Source organism: Alosa pseudoharengus, unplaced genomic scaffold (genome assembly GCF_046254945.1).
Source record: "Alosa pseudoharengus isolate Yale_2024_CS ecotype anadromous, Long Island Sound unplaced genomic scaffold, YU_APseudo_1.1 YU_APseudo_1.1_scf_18, whole genome shotgun sequence".
NCBI classification, from domain to species: Eukaryota; Metazoa; Chordata; class Actinopteri; order Clupeiformes; family Clupeidae; genus Alosa; species Alosa pseudoharengus.
In genome coordinates, this window is record NW_027468650.1 from 14,637,025 (window position 1) to 14,655,910 (window position 18,886).

The 18,886-nt window shown below is 41.6% G+C and overlaps 2 protein-coding genes across 2 annotated transcripts in view; both read right to left on the minus strand.

Moving 5' to 3' along the window:
• LOC143131858 (tetratricopeptide repeat protein 21B-like) overlaps positions 1–1,780 on the minus strand; it is a 22,627-nt gene extending 20,847 nt beyond the window's left edge. The window contains exons 1-3 of the mRNA XM_076291442.1: positions 1,739–1,780; positions 970–1,068; positions 214–409 (exon numbers count right to left, since the gene is read on the minus strand). Coding sequence (XP_076147557.1) covers positions 214–409; positions 970–1,068; positions 1,739–1,780 — 337 coding nt within the window. The remainder of the gene's footprint in view (positions 1–213; positions 410–969; positions 1,069–1,738) is intronic.
• Positions 1,781–2,050: 270 nt separating this feature from the next.
• Positions 2,051–5,121, minus strand: LOC143131859 (tetratricopeptide repeat protein 21B-like). Its single transcript, XM_076291443.1, has 6 exons — positions 5,001–5,121; positions 4,680–4,790; positions 4,308–4,474; positions 3,789–3,911; positions 3,249–3,386; positions 2,051–2,074 (listed from the first exon to the last, which is right to left on the minus strand). The coding sequence occupies exons 1-6, from the start codon at positions 5,119–5,121 to the stop codon at positions 2,051–2,053; spliced, it is 684 nt and encodes a 227-aa protein (XP_076147558.1).
• Between the last annotated feature and the right edge of the window lie 13,765 nt (positions 5,122–18,886).

Sequence of the window (18,886 nt, forward strand, 5' to 3'; positions counted from 1 at the left end):
AATAAATGCAGAGACCAAATTTCCCTCACGGGATCAAAAGAGTATATATACTTATACTATACTTATAGTACTGTAGCTGCCTGGCTGCTCGAGCTGGGTAGCACCGTTTTTTTCACATCGACAGTACTCGGTGACCTCGAGAAACAGAGATATATGTTTTCCTTTAAGTGTTAAGTGTCCGTCAGACAGAGGCGGACGGTGTGGTGCAGGTACCGGTCAGGGCCGTTAAGCTGCTCTCCTCTGCTTTGAGTGCTGTAGAGAACCACTTGATAGCCTCTTTGGGTTTGCCCTGGATCAACAGCAGGTGACCCAGCTCATTGGCAACGTCAGCATCTCCCGCGGCCTTGGCGTGGACTCGCAGCAGGAAGGGGACCAGGACCTGCAGCACTGCCGCGTCACTCTGCACACACTGCAGTAACAATGTGGGAAAACACGACCGTGAACAAGGGAGCTATTCAAAAACATGCACATGGTGTACCTGTACTAGCTCCAGGTTTTTAAATAAACCAAGGGCCACAGGCTGTTTTTGTTATAATGCATTCCCAAGAACAAATATTATCATGATAGAAATAATATACTGCCAGTGAAATGAATGAATATGCAAATGAAAACACTGTGAAATTACTTCAATAAACCAAGGACACAATTATGTAATAAAACTTCCAGTCTTTGTGGTTTTCCCCTTCAGCAGAGAGCTCGAGTGACCAGTAGCTCTACTCACCAGCCTGTTGGTCATGAGAGGGAGGAAGAGAGGGAGAAAGAGAGAGATAGCAAGATGGGGGGGAGGGTACTGTATAGAAAGAGGTAGAGACAGAGAGAGAGAGAGAGAGAGAGAGAGAGAGAGAGAGACAGAGAGGGGTGAGTGATAGAGAGTGGTATAGACTGAGAGAGGAAGAAAGGAGGGGGGGTGGAGGGGAGTGATGGTGATAGAGCAGAATAGAGAGAAAGATGGAGAGCAGCTCTACGCACCAGCCTGCTGATTGGCAGGACCATGTCTGCATGGAGTTTGGGGTTGCTGGGCTCCTGCATCTCTAGGGCACTTATCAAGGACTGGAGGTGGTCCTTTGCCTGCAACACAAAACCCACATGCCAGGTCACATCACACTTTCCACGCTACACGTTACACATTTGCCGACTACACTCCACTTTGGCAATTTACATGATCTATGTAACATGCAAACCAGGGATTAGAAACGGTTCAAGGAATGAAAACGAAAACCGGAAACGAACACAATTTTTGGATGAACATAACCGAAAATGGGAACAAAATCAATTTCACTTGTTCTGGAGTGAAAACGCTATTTTCAATTTTAGATAGCCGGTTAATAACGATGGCAATATATATTACCGGTATGTAGGCTAATACTTACTTAATACTTTCAAATCTTGCCCCACGCCTGAATTCAGACACAGTGTTTTTAACAGTTAGCCTTGATATCTAATGTGCTTTGATTTAAGGTTTAAGGGTGTTGGGTAAAGAAAAGCCTATAGTATTGTGCCACCGGTCATAAATCAATTTGTAAAGGCAATGTCATTTTTAAAGGAACGTTATTAACATTCTTCTATAACATTCTAACCTGTTACCATTTAGAGGAAAGGCCTTGGAACACTGGAACAGGAAAAAACAATAATGTTTTTGCTCAGAACGACTGAAATGAAAATAATGACCCAAAGGACCAACAGGGTAATGTTAGATATTTGACAGTGAATACACTGTACTGAACAACTCTGTAGTTACCTGCGCCAAGTCTCCATCTTTAGCCAAAGCCAAAATGACCATCATCTGACGTGCTCTCAAGTTCCACTTATCATGTTCAAAGATTCTAAAAACAATTAGAAAAGACATTTGAAAGACATAGCTAGAAGGACTAATACAACTACAAATCACTTTCTGTGGACTAACTAAATACCCTACAGTAAGATTGTTAGATAATAACTCAAAGCAAATAAACAAAGGTTTCCATGGACTAACTGTTACGGCCAGTCTGTGTGTCGGGGTGCCTTATTAACTCCGCCCATTGGCACTGACGTGCCAGGGTGCTTGTTTCCCCTATCTGTTGCCCAGGTGTGCTACCTGCGAGAGCACAATGGAATTGTCTCTGCGAGACACTCTGGCAAAGAGCAATGATGCACGTTACTTTTACCCCAACAAATTCGGGGAACCAGCTAAACTGATGAAGACAGCGCTGCAACATTGGAGGACAGTACACATTGGTCGTAGTGTTATCCGATTGTGTCGAAGTCCGAAATCATTCAGAGTAAACAAGGTCTAGTGTTATCCAATTGCGTGCAGTGAGATTTTTAAATGCATGCTTGTTGCCGCCCCTCGAGTTGGGCCATTACATTGCTCTTTGCCAGACCCTTAATCTTTCTAGATTATCAGGGTCTGGATTTTCCAGGCCACAGGTGTGCCTGATTGGGAGCGATACTTAAGGCCTGCTCAGTCTGCAATCGGGGCTGTTCTCCTCCTCCTGGCTTGGCCTTGATTTGGTCTCTTTGCCGTTTTCCTCTATACTGACTAACACCACATTTCTATTTACTCTACATCATACTGACCTGCACTACACTTCTATCTTTATCCCTTAATCTTAGCCTCTGTTGACTTTATTTAATAAATTCCTTTATTATTATCTCAAAACTGCGTTTGGTCTTCCCTTCAATGTACATACGTGAGCCTGTATGTTACACTAACTAAACATCACTAAAACAGTTAGATAAAAACTTATAGCAAATAAACCAGCACTTTCCATGGGCTAACTAAATGTCCTACAGTATGTTATGTATGACTGTTAGATTAGCCTGGAAAATCCAGACCCTGCTAATCTAGAAAAAGTAAGGGCCTGGCCACGAATAATGAAAATGGCCCAACTCAAGGGGTGGCACCAAGCATGCATTTGAAAATCTCACTACACACAATTGGATAACACTACGACCAATGTATACTGACTGATTCCCGGACTTTGACGCAATTGGATAACACTACGACCAATGTTTATTGACTGATTCGTTGCAGTGTTGTCGTCATCTGTTTAGCTCGCCTCATGGCCTGCCTATATCAGATACACCGATGTGATTGGTTCCTTGCGAAGAAAAGGGTAAAAGTAACGTGCATCATTATTCATTGCCAGAGTGTCTCGCAGAGACTATTCAAATTGTGTTTTCGGGAGAACTCTGGATTTCCAGGGTACTGTTAGATAAGAACTCCAAGTAAATAAACAAACATGAGACCTGTCACACATCTCCCTGACGTGCTCCCAGTCCTGGCTGGCCATGAAGACGGCCATCTTGAGCGAGAGAGCGGGGGTGAAGGAGGGGAAGGAGGCGATGACCTGGTTCACCACATCCATGGCCCACGAGTAGTTCTGCTTCATCAGAAAGAACTCCACCTGAAAGACAGGACCAGCCATCACCCAGTGCTGTCTTACTGGCCTCCCTCACATTCCTTGTGTTTCCAGTCATCACTGCAGCGAGCTGAGCCTGTGGCTACAGAATGCTAAAAACACCAAGGTCATGCGCTCTTCAGTTACCAGAGGGTTCACCTACTGCACTTTGCTTACTGTACTGTATGCTGTAAATCACTATGGGACCAATACATAGATAGATAGATAGATAGATAGATAGATAGATAGATACTTTATTGATCCCCAGGGGAAATTCAAGAAATTAATCCAATGGTTTTGAGTGGATAAGTATCCTACTGAAGTATGTAATACAACACCTAAAACCACAGCATGAACGATGATTAATTTATTTTGTTACTTTTAATATTTTTTAAAATATCACTCCACCTTGCCAATAAGTCCAAACACATGAATGGAGTCCTGCACCCCGCTGTCGAAGCAGTGCACAGCCTGGGACCTCTGCTGGTCTGTCTCGGAGCTCAACAGCATCCAGCCCTTGATGATCAAAGCCTGTCACAAAGTTTAACTTTTTGAAAGATGATGATCATCAACATGCTCTCTGTGTGCAATATCAAGAAATCCCTTAGCCTAAAAGTTTAATCTGTTTTCCTCTCATAGGCGATAAATAGCTAGATATACAGACACAGTATATAGTCAGGCAGACAGATAGATAGTGCGAGAGAGATACAGAAAGAGATGGATAGATAGAGAGATGGATAGAGAGAGAGAGAGAGAGAGAGAGAGTGTGTGTGTTTTAGAAAAAGTGTAGTGTTGCAGCAACAAATCACAAAAAACACACGTTTAGAAAACTCTCACTATTGATTTCAACACTCCAGGTTCCCCTTTAAGCTGGCATTGTCAGGAAGCCGTTGTTGTTGCTTGTTCGCTGGCACACGTTGCACTGACCTGTGGTGAACTGTTGCTCATCTTCACGGCCCTGTCGATGTAGTCCCTGCCTTTAGCACAGTGACCCAACAACCACAAGGTCATGGCAGCGTACAGCAGCGCTTTCTCTCCCGCTCCCTTACGACTGGAGCGCAACAACGCCTCCAGGTCAGAAACAGCCTCTCGATCTGCATCACGGGACACTTCTGAAGTTATATGCAGCCTCAGTAGTCATATTAACCTGTTATTAACGTGTACTCATACAAAATTTATATGGATTTGTGAAAAATCAAACTAGACTAACTGTAACAAACTTCAAAGCAAATACATTGGATACATGTGTGGCTATGTGAATGCAAAGGCTACTGTATATGACTGACTGTGCGAACTGACCAACTGTTTCACATTTTCTGTGTGCAAATATCAGGGCCAGCATGGATGCAAGAGAGACACTGGACTTGTCCTTCAGCTGCTGCAACTCCCGCATGGCTTCTTGGGTCCGACCTGTAACCCATTAAGCCAGAGCTTGAGAGTGATTAATGTTTCAATTGAATGATTTAATGTCAATCAATCACTATTGTCTGGTCATATGAACATGTTATTTACATACAGTATCAAATATAATTTCCCCCGTTAATTTATTCTGTTAATCCAATGGTTTTGAGTGGATAAGTATCCTACTGAAGTATGTAATCCAATTTTGAGGGGGTTTACCTTCCATCAAAATGCCAAGAGCTTTTAATAGCTGAAGCACTGGGTCGTGGTGATACATTTTCAGATACTCTACTGCTGAACTGATGGCTTGTCGATACTGCCCATCTCGGAAGTAGTACATAACTGAAGCCTGAAATAAACCAGTGAAGTAAGATTAATTTTAATACATCCTCAAAATTTATCTCCAACTACCTGGTAAACGTTACCGTGTCGCTGCACGTAATGTCAACATTATCATGGTGTAACGTTAACTTTACCTTATCATAACATCATTTGTCATGCTAAGTCAGCTAGCTTCTACACCTGTTTCTAAGATGTGAGTTCTTTATATTACTGTAAGACTAATAACTACCATATTTGTTACTTTATATAGCTGAACTAGGTCTACTTATAATTTCTAGAGGCTGTCGATAAGTTAAAAAACGTCAACAGTAAGAAGCTAACATTATAACTGTTAATGTTAGCCTCCTGTGATTTACTCCATGCCAAGATAGAACTGTTCGTGATAACATATTCACGTTACGTGATAACGCATTTGGGTTTTCTAGCCACTGAAACTTACTAGGCATACTGGGTGATCTTCAGCCATAAGTAAGTCAATTCAGTATCTGTTGTTTCAGATATATTGTCAGCTATCACAGTTTACGCAACCTCACTCTTCCTAAGCACTGTCGTTACGAGTCTGAGATTGTCAACAGGAGGTGTTCAGGGAGAGCGCTCAAGTTTGGCGTAGCACTATTTGGTTGCTTAACAACCAAGGACCAACCGGGAATATTTCGGGAAGACTCATCGATTACCATTTGACTAGGAGGATCATACATTAGATTACATGAGTTAAAAACACAAACACGCACACACAAAATAAGTTAACTATGTTAACTATAAATGTGACTATAAAAGGTGAATTTAATTAATAGCGAATCTTTCCAAAAATTGTTCCAAATATCTTACTAAGACTACTTGAGCTAAGCTGAAGCCCTCTAGATGGCGCCATTGGCCTCCGTGTTCTAAAAGGTCAGCATCTAAACCAGAATGTTTCAAGAGGAAGAAGATCCTAACCAAAGATGCTTGATTACTCCGCTTTAACTCTCTCTGGCCTAACGTTTGAATATGCTACTCTGGTGCACAAAGTCGCAGTTTAAGAGGTGAGAGTTTGTTTGTTCGCACTCTAAATACATCCAGTCATATAACAGCATGAGAGCTGGGCTACACATGTAAAACGCATCCTGACTACAAGCCTGTTGCTCTATGTGCTCAATTTAATCTTTCTGCTTGGTCCTAGCCTATCTGTAGACCTAGGCCTACACACAATAACAATGCCCCAATTCGATTGAACTAATCATATTCTTATAGGCTTAAGCAAAATTCAGATAATAATAATAATAAGAATAAGAATACATTTCATTTAAAACGCCTTTCAGGACACCCAAGGTCACTTCACAGATAAAACAAATAGAAGAAAAAATATCACAAAAGGAGCAAAATTATCAAAAATATATCAATCCATCTAGCCATATCATAGTCATAGACATAAAATGTCCCACTGCACACTAACATCCTGTGTGAAGAAAAAATAAACATATAGCCTAAAATTTCAAATAATACACAGATATGGCCTTGTTAAGGCTTCTATGCAAGACCTGCTCAATAAAAAAAACACCCTCTGTTTCATTTGTAGGTGACTATATCTAATTTAATTGTTGAACTGGATATGTGAAGATTCTGTGAATACTGGATATGGGGCCCCCGTTGTACAATGCCTGCATACCACAAATAGTGCAATCATACAATCAATGAGAGCATGTGGTTATAAATTCTTTGATGCAACAGTTGCTTTTCTGGACCAGTGAGTGACATTTGGCTAATTTTCTGCAGCACACCTGATGATCTCTCACGGCACACTAGTGTGCCCTGGCACAGTGGTTGAAAAACACTGTCATAGTCCATAAGCTAGTCTGAAGAGATAGGTTTTCAGTTCCTTTTTAAACTGGGCAGTGGATTCACACTGCCTGATGTCATTTGGAAGTGAGTTCCATAGCTTTGGGGCTGTGTGGGAGAACACTCTCTCTCCCATGGTGCTGAGGTTCATCTTGGGCACGTTGAGCAGACCAGCTGATGAGGATCGCAGCGAGCGGGAAGGGTTGTAGCTCTCCAATAGGTCGGTGATATAGTTGGGAGCAAGGTTATGCAGGGCCTTATGTCAACAGTAGGATCTTAAACTGGACTCTCTGGGTAACTGGTAACCAGTGTAGCTGTAACAGTACTGGTGTTATATGGTTTGTGGACTTGATGCAGTATTTTACAGGGTGGCTGTCAGCATGGCAAATAGATTGAATATTTTTAAGTTCAAATTCAAGTTCAAGTAGGCTAGTTTATTGTCATGTAGGCTACTCATAAAAGGAATTATAAGTAATGATATTATTTTGCTCTAGAGTCAGCTCAACTTAAAGAATAAATTAAAAGTAGTAATTAAAAAGGTATGTTGTGTGTGTATGGGGGATATGGTGTGTGTGTGGGGGGGGGGTTAATGAAAAGGTGTGTGGGGGGGTTGTTAGTGTGTGTGTGTATGTGTGTGTGTGTGTGTGTGTGTGTGTGTTTGTGTGTGTGTGTGGCGTAATGGGGTGTGTGGGGGATGGGGGTGTACCTCTGTGTATGTGTGTATGTGTGGGTGTGTGTTTGGGTGGGGGGGGAGGGGGGTTGGGGGGGATAGGCCTACATAAAAGATAAAAGGCCTACATAAAATCCAGCATTCAACAGCATGGCAATAGACATGTAAGATCTAGGCCTAATTATTAGCCTTTGTGAACTCTTTAATGCGATAGGCTACATTAACTATATGCCTAAAGTGTTTGTTCTCCCACTAAGTGATACCATTTGAGTTCTTCCTTGCTACAAAATGGAGAGCAGAGTCCCCTCTAATCACTGCAGAGGATCTGTTTCTTGATATTGGGCTGGCCGAAGGGGAACAATGACAGACGAATAGCTCATAGGAAACTGATTCTGATTTGTTTGTAAAAGCACAAAGGCCTTTGTTCAGCTTTTTAATGACATAGCTCATGATAGAGGATCAAGCCTCTCCATCATAACTTTTGCCATTTGTTTTCCTTTTATGGTCATGGTCTGGCCGATGAGGAAATACATTATGAGTGAACATCCTGTGTTTGTTTCAGTGAAACAACTTTAACTGCTTTGTGAAGAGTCCAGATGTGTGACAGTTATCTTAGGAATCTCCCCCAAATGGCCAAAGACTAACCTGTAAAAGGAAATAGGCTACTGCAAAATAGGCCTATGAATAAAAAAAGGGATGTGTATGCCTTTTGTCACCTTGTTACAATGTGTTTAGTTTTATCACAGTATTTTTATCTTTGTTTCCTACGACCACTGCATGGTCCAAACCCCACAATTTTGCAATGTACATGTAATTAAACTACTGGACATTTGTAGTAATCAGATGTTTCAAAGTTATTTTGCAAATTAAATGTTTTATTTTGATCTAACATGAAGATGAAGAGGAGGAAAGACTACACTGATTTCAATTTATTTCAGAACAAGTGTATTTCACTGTGACTCAGAACATCTGGAAATGGGAAAGTTAACTTTCAGTACTTTGTTGCTGAGCCCTTAACTGGATTTGGAAGTTGTAGAAGCTGAGTTACTGAGCCTTGAGTTTGACAGTAGCTGAAGCATGTTCTGCACACTGGATGACATTCATGTCTGACACAAGGGAGTTCATTGTTCTAAAAGCGTGTTTGTTTTAGATGCAAAAGGATATGATCATGGAAAAATCCTTCATGAACACAATGACATTTTACTCGAGACAGCCCTCAACATAATTCTGTGTTTCTCATCCTCAGAAAATGTGTACAACATCCATACCATTGTTGATGTTTGTTTTTGATGTTTGAGAGGGAAACAAATATTTCTGTTGCCATTTTAGGGGGACATGTATGGGTGGCTCTGATCATTACATTACCTCCAAATATTATCTCATGGCTTGCAATGCATGGCTTTGGTATTAGCATCAACATAAAGCTTTTAATCAAAAACCTCTCAAAAAGCATCTGATAAGAACTATAAATATAAAGCCTATTTTGTAAGGAGGACAAGCAAGTGATTATGGGTGCATCGGATAGGGTCTGAAAGTCTTAACCTACTTATTATTGAAACTCTTAACCTACTTATTACTGTAAAGGGTCTTATGGATCACTCTTTACTTGGATGGTCCCCTGTAGACAATCCAGAGATGCTCAGATTCTTTTGCAGTTTGTCAACAACAAGGTCATGCTCAGTAAATGATTAACAACAACTTTAAAGACTTGGACTATCCAGGTAAAATGTTGCCACATTCAAATTGTTTTCGTGAGGTGTTGATAGGAATTTAATCTGTGTGCTATCGCTGTCCAGTACTGACCACAGTGAGTGGGGCCATAGAATAAAATGTCATTGGCATAGTGATTCCTGCCCAGAGGAACTTTTTTTGTCTCAAAAATGTCTTTTGTTTGTCTCGCAAGAAGCTCAGCTTTCATTGAGATCTCTCTATTAGGTGAAATGAGGAAATGATGACCTTAGATATAATTTAAATTAGACTTGGGCTGAGACAAGAGGAGGGCTATTTGTCATGAGTTCAAATTAAGAAATAAATGGCAGAAAATGGCCAAAATCATATGGATGTCCAATTGAGGTCAATTATGTCTAGGTGAAATTGAATAGACAAAGGAGAGAGCTCATTTTTTCATTTCCTTTTTTGTTGTATATGGTTAAAGACCCTTTTCGTCACTATATGTATAGTTCTTTAATCTATACTGACTTTGTTGTAAACCCTGTGACCCCAGAGATACTGGTATCTACACATGTCTCAGGATATAGGCATCTTAGGACTAGTCCCAGCCTAGTTCTGGACAACAGGAAACCCCACCATAGAGCCATGCCTTCAGACAAAAGCAGTCGCACCATGAGAAAACGCTGGTTTAATTAGAGTAGCATGTGAACACCGGCTCAGCACTCACACCCATCATTCTTTGGGACATCCCGGAGCACGACCCTCTGTTTGCGGGCTAATATCCAGCGATAACACAAGCAGCCTTGCCCCAGGGCATCTAACCTCGTTATGAAGCCAAACCGGTGGAAACATGCAGTCATGACACCCTGTGGGAAAACAAATAAACACCTAACAAATGACAAGCAGCATCTTTGAGGAGAGCTGTTGGGGGGGGGGGGATGGGGGTGCTGTCGGGGGGGCTCCTTCCCTGCTCTAGGAGGGCGATGCAGAAGGCCTGGCGTCCTGTTATTGACTCGCCACACCCTCGTCGGGGTCACTTCCATGCCACTCCGTCCTCACTAGCCTCTCCAGTCCTGCCCCGGCTGCTCGCCTCTCGCCCCTCTGGAGGGATGGAAGGAATGCGGCCCGTTGACTGGTGCGTGTTTCATGGCTCTCAGAAGGAGCGCATCGCACAGTCACAGTAGCACAGAATCAGGCTGTCACACAGGGATTTACACAGGGATTTAAAAGTTAAATATAAATGTAAATTACATTAACAAAATGTATTAAAAGTTAAATATAAATGAATTACATTAACAAAATGTATTAATTTGAATTATAAGCATGTGTGTTTCAAAATGACAGCAAGACACCTTGAATAGATTCCTCGTCAGTTTTAACCTGTTTCACCCAGCCGTAAGCGAGCTGGACTTCTGTGTGTATTTGTGTAAGGCCATTTACATGTTGAGTAGGATGCTTTGGCTGATGTTGGGCTCCATGCTGGCCTCTCCAGCTGACAACTGTGTTTTCTTTGGGCCTTTGCCAGCGTAGCCATAGGAGAGAGGGCTAATAATAATCAGCCCAATGACTGACAGGGTGATGGGGGGCGGCAGGGGTGTCGGAGGGGGGTGTAGCTCGAGAGCTGTAGCCGTACGGAAGCTTCTATGGGAAAAACACAAACTCCAAACAAGGGGGGAGCAGCAGTATGCAGTCTGGTCACAACCCAGGCGACGACCTCGCATACCAGTACAACCCACAAGCTCCAGCCAGCCCCAGCATCTGGGAGCTGAGAGAGATTGAAGAACAGAGTGAGAGAGAGAGAGAGAGCAAGAGAGAGGGAAAGAAAAATGGCTCTGCTGAATGCTGAAGTCCCCTGGGCTGGTAGTCATGGTCTGTGAAAATGTCCCTTCCCAGTGACATCCCAGCCGCCCGGACACAGAGTGCTCGGCGGGAACTTGCTAAGAGCAGTGCCAGTGGTATGATTCTATCAGGAGGACATGAAGGATAAAGCGTTACATGTCATATATGGCAGATTAATCTGTAGATCAAATGTTAAATCTGGACAGTCTTCTCTCATCCAGGTTTTGAGGTTTTGGCAAGGACATTGTTGGGGGTAGAAAGTGAGTAGCCACATAAAAGAAGTTGACAAAAATGTAATTTGGTGAAACGGATCGTTCTTGATATATTTGCAGGGTATGAGCACACACACACATACAAACACACACACACACACACAGAGTTCGCTGTAAGACTAAGCAATCTCAACAATAGTGTCATTATTGAGGAGAATATGAAGAGTGACAGATGCATGTAAAAGAACTTAAGACTTTAGAAAAGCATGTGAATCTGCAATCTGAATCTGAAAATCTGATTTAGAAAGATTAAATGTTGTCTTTTATCCATCTCTTATGCTTCTAAGTGTTTTACAGATATGGACCTAAAATTGTCTTTTTTATACCACAGTATAATATGGTATATAAGTAGGCCTACAATATGCATTCCAAGGAAAGTTGTAAATGTAAATGCACTCATTCAAATTCCCCTTTCAGACGTGGTCTTAAATGTCAGCGTCCTTACCCCTTTCTTTGTATAAATAAAATGCCCAAATAATCCTGAGACTGCCTGACCCCCCCCCCCCCCCCGAGTCTCTTGAGCCCCCGCTGCCACCGCCCTGATGTCTGCTGGACAATACCCCCCTCTCATTCCAGCAGACGCGGCCCACACAATGTGCGCTTTTGGTCCAGCGTGGAAAGAATGACTTCTTTTCCTCTTTCCTTCCTTCAGAGTGTCCTTCCAGCTCCCAGCGAGCCCAGGGGTCTTTCCCCCCACTGCTCCAGTGGCCCGAGTGGTAAACACATACGGATGTGAGGCATTCATTAAGGTTGTGCTTTTAGAAGTCTAAGTCTTTAGAAGGGATGGTGGTGGTTTGGCTACTGCACCACACTCGGTGTCCTGTTGTCGGCCACTGAAGTGTGTTTACGGGGAAGAGCCGTCATAAATCAGGACCTGTTTTTTTACTATATCCACCGTGGGGTGACCGACTGGACACACAGGGTCAGCTACGGTTCTGCAGATGAACTCGGAGGAAGTTGTGCGTCGTGTTTCCTACCTCACAGCTTCTGCTGAACCAAGCGTATCTGTAATTAAGATGTCAACTGCCTCTAAAAATAAGTCAGAGTTTACAACTGGGAGTCCATCACTTTGCCACTTGGGTTGTTTGGCTCTTTTGTCTTTATAAGTGGTGTGTGGCTAGAGAGGGACAGAGAGGAAACAAAGATAGATACAGAAAGTTACAATAGATAAAAACATGAGAGAGAAAGAAAGAAAGAAAGAAAGAAAGAAAGAGAATTAAGGGGAAAATATGTCTGTTTTATGTCTGATGTCAGAAAGAAAGATGTATTATAGATAAATATAGTTTAAAGTAAGTAAGTGTTTATTTGTATAGCACATTTTCCAAGCACAACGTGCAACCCAAAGCGCTTTTCACACAGAAATTAAGACATAGAAAACAGAACAACAAAAGTCCATAAGTTAAATGAGTTCATTGGTTAAATGTAACCAGCTGAAAAAGACCATATAAGACCAAACAGATAAATAGAATAGAATATATTATTAATAATATTGCTATTGTACATGTACAACACAATTTGAAAGAAAGGAAGACCGAAAGGTAGTGAATAAGATAAAAGAAGTATAAAAGTGATAGAGAGAATTCTAGAGTAAGAGAGAAAGAGAGATATGAGATACAAAAGAGCCAGGAGATGCAGAGGAGGTCTGAGAAGCAGACCTAATGCCAAAGCTGGGGTGGAGCACCACTAACATGGGCTTATTTGTTAGGCTACATCCATGCTTTTCCATTTTCATTCAAAGCCTTTGAAACACTTTTTTACATTTTCGCCTCTCATCTACCCTGTTTTCAAGCTCCTAAAATGGAACTATTTGGAAACGTTGTCGGCCCCATATTTTGAAAACTTTCTGGCTTTGAACTTTAATGTGGAGAGCGAATCTGCAAACATCTGAAACCGATGATGTGGAAACCCATGTTCCCGATTGGACATGGTCAGTCTGATGGTTATTGACTCCGTGACTCACTTCGACTTCCACTACAAGCCTGCCAGAAGTGACGGCAACATGGACACCAAAATGCAAGCTGCGCGTGCACACACACACACACACACAGTGTGTGAATGCAACATGGAGACCGAAATGCAAGCCTTACTGGCCTTGCTGTCTTTGGTAGCACTTTTGTAGTGCAGTGTAGTTCAATTCTGCATTTTACAATGTGACAATTGCGTGAATGGTGATGTCATGTGATGTGATTTGAGCGAATGGTCATGAGATCTGCACAGAACAGTTGTAAGGTTCTATGTCTTGATTTCAGAATGGAATGGTGTGTGCTTTCTAACTGAATACTATGTACTGTAAATGCTGTATCTTTAGCAGAACAACAATGATAGATGCATCTGTCCATCTCCGCCTCTCTCTTTCTGTTTCTTTCTCTGTCACTCTTTTTCTCTCTTTGCTTTAAGAGCATTAGCATGCTACCTCAGAGACACATCTAGCAGCAGGGAACAGGAAACAGCCACAGGACTCTTAAAAGCTTCTGAAGAAGACGCACAAATATGACCATACATATAAATGGAGTATTATAGGTTAGAGAGTAAAGGTTAATGTTGACATACTGATTTCAACATGCATTTTAAGTTAATTATTCGTTGCATGTTCGTTGCTGCTATTGGTCTTCCTGAATCCTGACCCTGTAATGGAATGTGAAACATATTGACTGGATCTAATGGGGGTAATTAGTCAGTGAAAACACCAGGCACTTGTGTTCAATTATGCAGAATTATGGGTAAAAAACTATGGCTGTGAGATAGCTTCAGTGTGTGGACTCTCTCTCTTTCTTTCCCTCTCCTCTTCCCCCCCACACCCCTCCCTCTCCATCCATCTCCTCTCTCTCTCTCTCCTCTGCTCTGAGGGTTGAAATAAAAGCTTTTCTCTCTTTGGGGTCTTCTGGGTCCACTGCAGCTCTGGGAATGAGAGATGAGGGGAAAGTATTTTTGTCTATTTCTGTCCAGATTCTCAAGCCTGGTTTAATGTTCTTGAAACCCCTTGTGCTTTGGATACCCCACAGCCTCGAGGTGTGTGGCTCAAGGAAAATGAAACGTTTATGTCATGAGCATGAATAATTTCTTATCTCTTGTTTATTTTTATTTTTTATTTTGGGGATTATGGGGATGGTAACTTTTCAATTTTTACTTTTTCCAAATTATTTTAACCAAAAGTCAAACTAGAATTTTCTCTTAACACAAATGGCGTTTCATCACAAAATCGAACAAACATAAACCAACGTCTCACTGATGAGTTGGATGACAATGGCAAATTTTTTCAGAGAGCTAATTGAGCCACATTGCCAGTGTTAAATTGTTGTATCCCTCTGTGCCACTCTCCGAGTCTGACTCTCTTCCTTCAGAAAGTGCCCACTTTAGATACTGTGTCCTGTGGACATGGAAAGTCCTGATGAGGTCAGAGAGTAATAATGTCAACTTAAGGACAGCTACACAGGAACATTCCATCCAAAACTGACCGTCTGTGTGTATCATCTAGACCTTATCCTTAGACGCGAGTTTGACGCAAGTTTCCTCTGAGGCAAGACAAACACAGGATCATTTTCACTTCCTCTTTAGAGATCATAAATATGTCAAAAATTCAACCGTTTTCTCCTACCCATTTTGAGATGTGTGCATGCTTTGACCTTTGAACCCTTTCCCCCTGAAACCACTTTTATGCATATCTCCCATCTATCCATGAGAAGATACAAGCACTTCCCACCACCACAGAGTCACCTCTTAATGAGAGGTCAATGAGAGGTCATTCTTTGATGACAAGTGTCAGGGCCACTACGCTTCAACTAGGACCCGAATGGGCTGCATTGTTGTCACCATACTGCTGAGTGTCCTGTTGAAATGTACAATGTGGATGGGAAAATATCTAAGTGACCACCATGTATCAACTAGAAAAATAATACATTTTATGTGTGTATGTATGTATGTATGTACGTACTGGTATGTATTTATTTATTTTCGTTTTATTTATGTGAAAAGTGTAGATACGTAAAAATATCTCTTGGAGTTGGAACATGTCCGACCCTAGTAATAATAGGAATCAGTGTGCTTGGTCTTGCTTACCTTCAGAGTATCATTTTGAGCATGTTGGGGTTATCTTAGGCCACTAGAGAAGGCTCTCCCATGACCTGGGCCGGGTTAAGAAAACTGCCTAAGAGAAGGAAGTGGCATATGCCTGAATAAAACATCTAAACTGGCCAGTGAAAGACACAGGGAATGACGTGACCGAATAATGACAGAGAGCCGTTTCCCAGGCTTGCCAAGCCACGGCAATCACTTTCAGTTGCTTGCTTGAGTGATGATAAGTACCGAGATTGTGTGCATTTCTTGTGAACAGATTGAAATGTCTCTCTAATCCCTTTGTGGGAAAATGACAGTCATATCAAATGTATTTATCAAGTATTATCATATCTATTTATAACAACCACAGGCGTGGACAAACAGCTGTGCAAACAACTGTGCAAAGCAATACCGTGCAATAGAAACAAACAGTCTAAACATAATACAACTACAAGTGGCTGTTAAAGAGTTGTGTTTGTCCTTTGCGGTTCCCTAAGCAGTATAAAGCTTTTTTTTTGTCTTGCCGTTCCAGTGGAAATTCCACAAACAATGACAATTGAGGATACATATTAGTTATACATGATTACTGTAAGTCCCCAGTTTGTCACTAGTTTGCTGTTAAATTATAATAGTATATATACTCTTTTGATCCCGTGAGGGAAATTTGGTCTCTGCATTTATCCCAATCAGTGAATTAGTGAAACACACTCAGCACACAGTGAGGTGAAACACACACTAATCCCGGTGCAGTGAGCAGCCTGCATCAACAGCGGCGCTCGGAGAGCAGTGAGGGGTTAGGTGCCTTGCTCAAGGGCACTTCATCCGTTCCTACTGGTCGAGGTTCGAACCGGCAACCCTCTGGTTATAATTCTGAAGTGCTAACCAGTAGGCCACGGCTTCCCGGTATTGTAATCGTAATATCGTATCGTAATTGTATGGTCCATGCTTTCTTGTTTCCAGTTGCTGCAATTGTTAGAGTAATAAAGTAACAGAACCAAATCCAATCTATCTCAGCAGCCATGTAGTGCATCAGGACTCTCTTGACATATCCGTACAGTCTCATCACTTTGGGAGAGAATGGTGGAGCCAGGACAGTTGAGTCCCGGTCACATATTACTCCCAGTCTCAGACATTCATCATCATGTGTTTCTCAAAAGTGTTAAGTGACTAATGATGGATGTTGTTTAATGACAATAACAGAAAACTTGAAGACATTTGTGTTTTTCCATATATAGACTCTTAATAGCCAAATTCAAAATGTCTTCATTAATCTTGCAAAAATATTTTGGGAAGTATAAATGTGACTATGAGGGTAAGTTATGAAACGTTTCTTGGTGGCGGTGTTAGCATAATGGCTAAAGAATTGTAACCAGAAAGGTTGTGAGTTCAATTCCCAGCTACCGCTGTTGTGCACTTAACCCTGAGTTGCTCTGGGGAGACTTGTAATAACCAACATTTGTAAGTCGCTTTGTAAATGTAAAATGTAAATGTAAAAGGTTTCTAGGCCAAATATTCTGGCGTATACAAGGAATTTGGTCTCTGCATTTATCCCATCCGTGAATTAGTGAACATACAGAGCACACAGTGAGTTGAAGCACACACTAACCCGGAGCAGTAAGCTGCCTTGCTACAGCGGCGCTCTGGGAGCAGTGAAAGGTGACTTGCTCAAGGGCACTTCAGCCGTTCCTACTGGTCGGGGATCAAGCCGGCAACCCTTCGGTTACAAGCCCAAAGCCCTAACCAGTAGGCCACGACTGCCCCCCGATACTTTGAATAAAAGTACCACACAGCAGTATAGCCTACTCTGTTGGAGGTCTTACACACACACACACACACAGACAAACAAAATGCACACACAAAAAAACATCCAAACTCACAGACTCTTCTCTTTTTCTCCTCCAGACACTTAGACTAAGTGGCTGAGTGGATGTGTGTGTAACACCAGAACCCTGCTCCATCAGCCGCTCACCCTGAAGTTGGTTCAGCGCTGACCTGGTGCTGATCCGATACAGATAGGATCCATGTGGGTTGAGAGGAGAGGTTTCTGGGATGCACTCAGTTCTCTCATGCCTGTGTAGCCTTCTCCGTCTTATTTAGGCACTGCTTGTTGCTTCTGTATAGATTTGCAACCTGACCCAATATCCCCTCATAAGGGGGACAATCAACACAATCATTAACATAACCTTATTGACATTTATCTCTATTTTGTTATGTATAACTATAATATACTGTATATAATAATATAACAGTTATATAATTATGGGTGTAAATGTACACATATTCAGAGTGAACCGTGTAGGTACAGGACATTAAGTTCAATACAGTCTTAAACAATAATCAACAACAGTAGGATTTTTTGGTGGCCAACCAAATTTCCCATTGTTCCCACACAAACATATTAAGAGGTGGAACACATGTCAGTTTAGTCAATTGATGACAAAAAAACATTTGACACCTTTTCAAAATAGTTTTCCTGTTGCCCATCAGCAATATTGTCAGTGAATTTTAGGTCAGCAGTACCTACAGACTTACAGTACTGTACCGAAAATGAACCGAACCGTGACAAAACTGAGGTATATGCACCTAACCGTGATTTTTGTGTATCGTTACACCCCTAAATATAATTATTATTATTTATTATTGTTAATCATGTTTATTTGGTTTATGTCCTAAAGGGATTTTTCTTTCAAGTTTCTGGTACCCACAAGATAATTTTGCATACTCACCAGAAGAGGACATTGCCAAAAAATATTTTTTGTAGGCTACTGTACATTTCTGGTGTGCACTAGTTCTCTTGCTCACCAGAAACTTTCGCGTGCATACCAAAAACTTTCTTATGCTCAATAAAAACTTTTGCATTTGGACCATAAACATAGAAAAAACGTTTCCCTTTAGGGGCTCCGTGGCCATGTCATGGATTTATTTACTATCATTCTTTGCTTTTGTTTATGCAAAGCACACCCGTATATGAAAAGCACCATAAAAAATAAACTTGCTTTGCCTTGCCTTGAGTATCACCACTTTTAGTGTGGATACCTTTCCACTTGTGCTCCCAGTTAAGCCAGAGGAACACAGGAATTAGCCATTAAGAGGAATCAGTGCATAGCAATACAGGCCTGTGTAACACAATGTTTGGTGATTGGCTGGCTTTGCAATATGCAGTGTCTTAAGGAATTGAGGATGAGTTTTACAAATTGAACTTGTGCAACAATCCAACTGACATCTAGCGTCCCTCATATGACCCGCGCCTGTGGTCACCTGACTGATGTTTTGAGTGTCATGAGGAAAGATTTACTGTGGAGGAAGGGATTCAACAAATAATACTTTTGAGACAGTACAACAGGCCGACTTGTCTGCCATATATAGTCATTACATCATGCAATATAGCCTGCCCAGCATTTATTAAAATCAAAATCAATTAACTGTGTAAAATAGTTTGAACT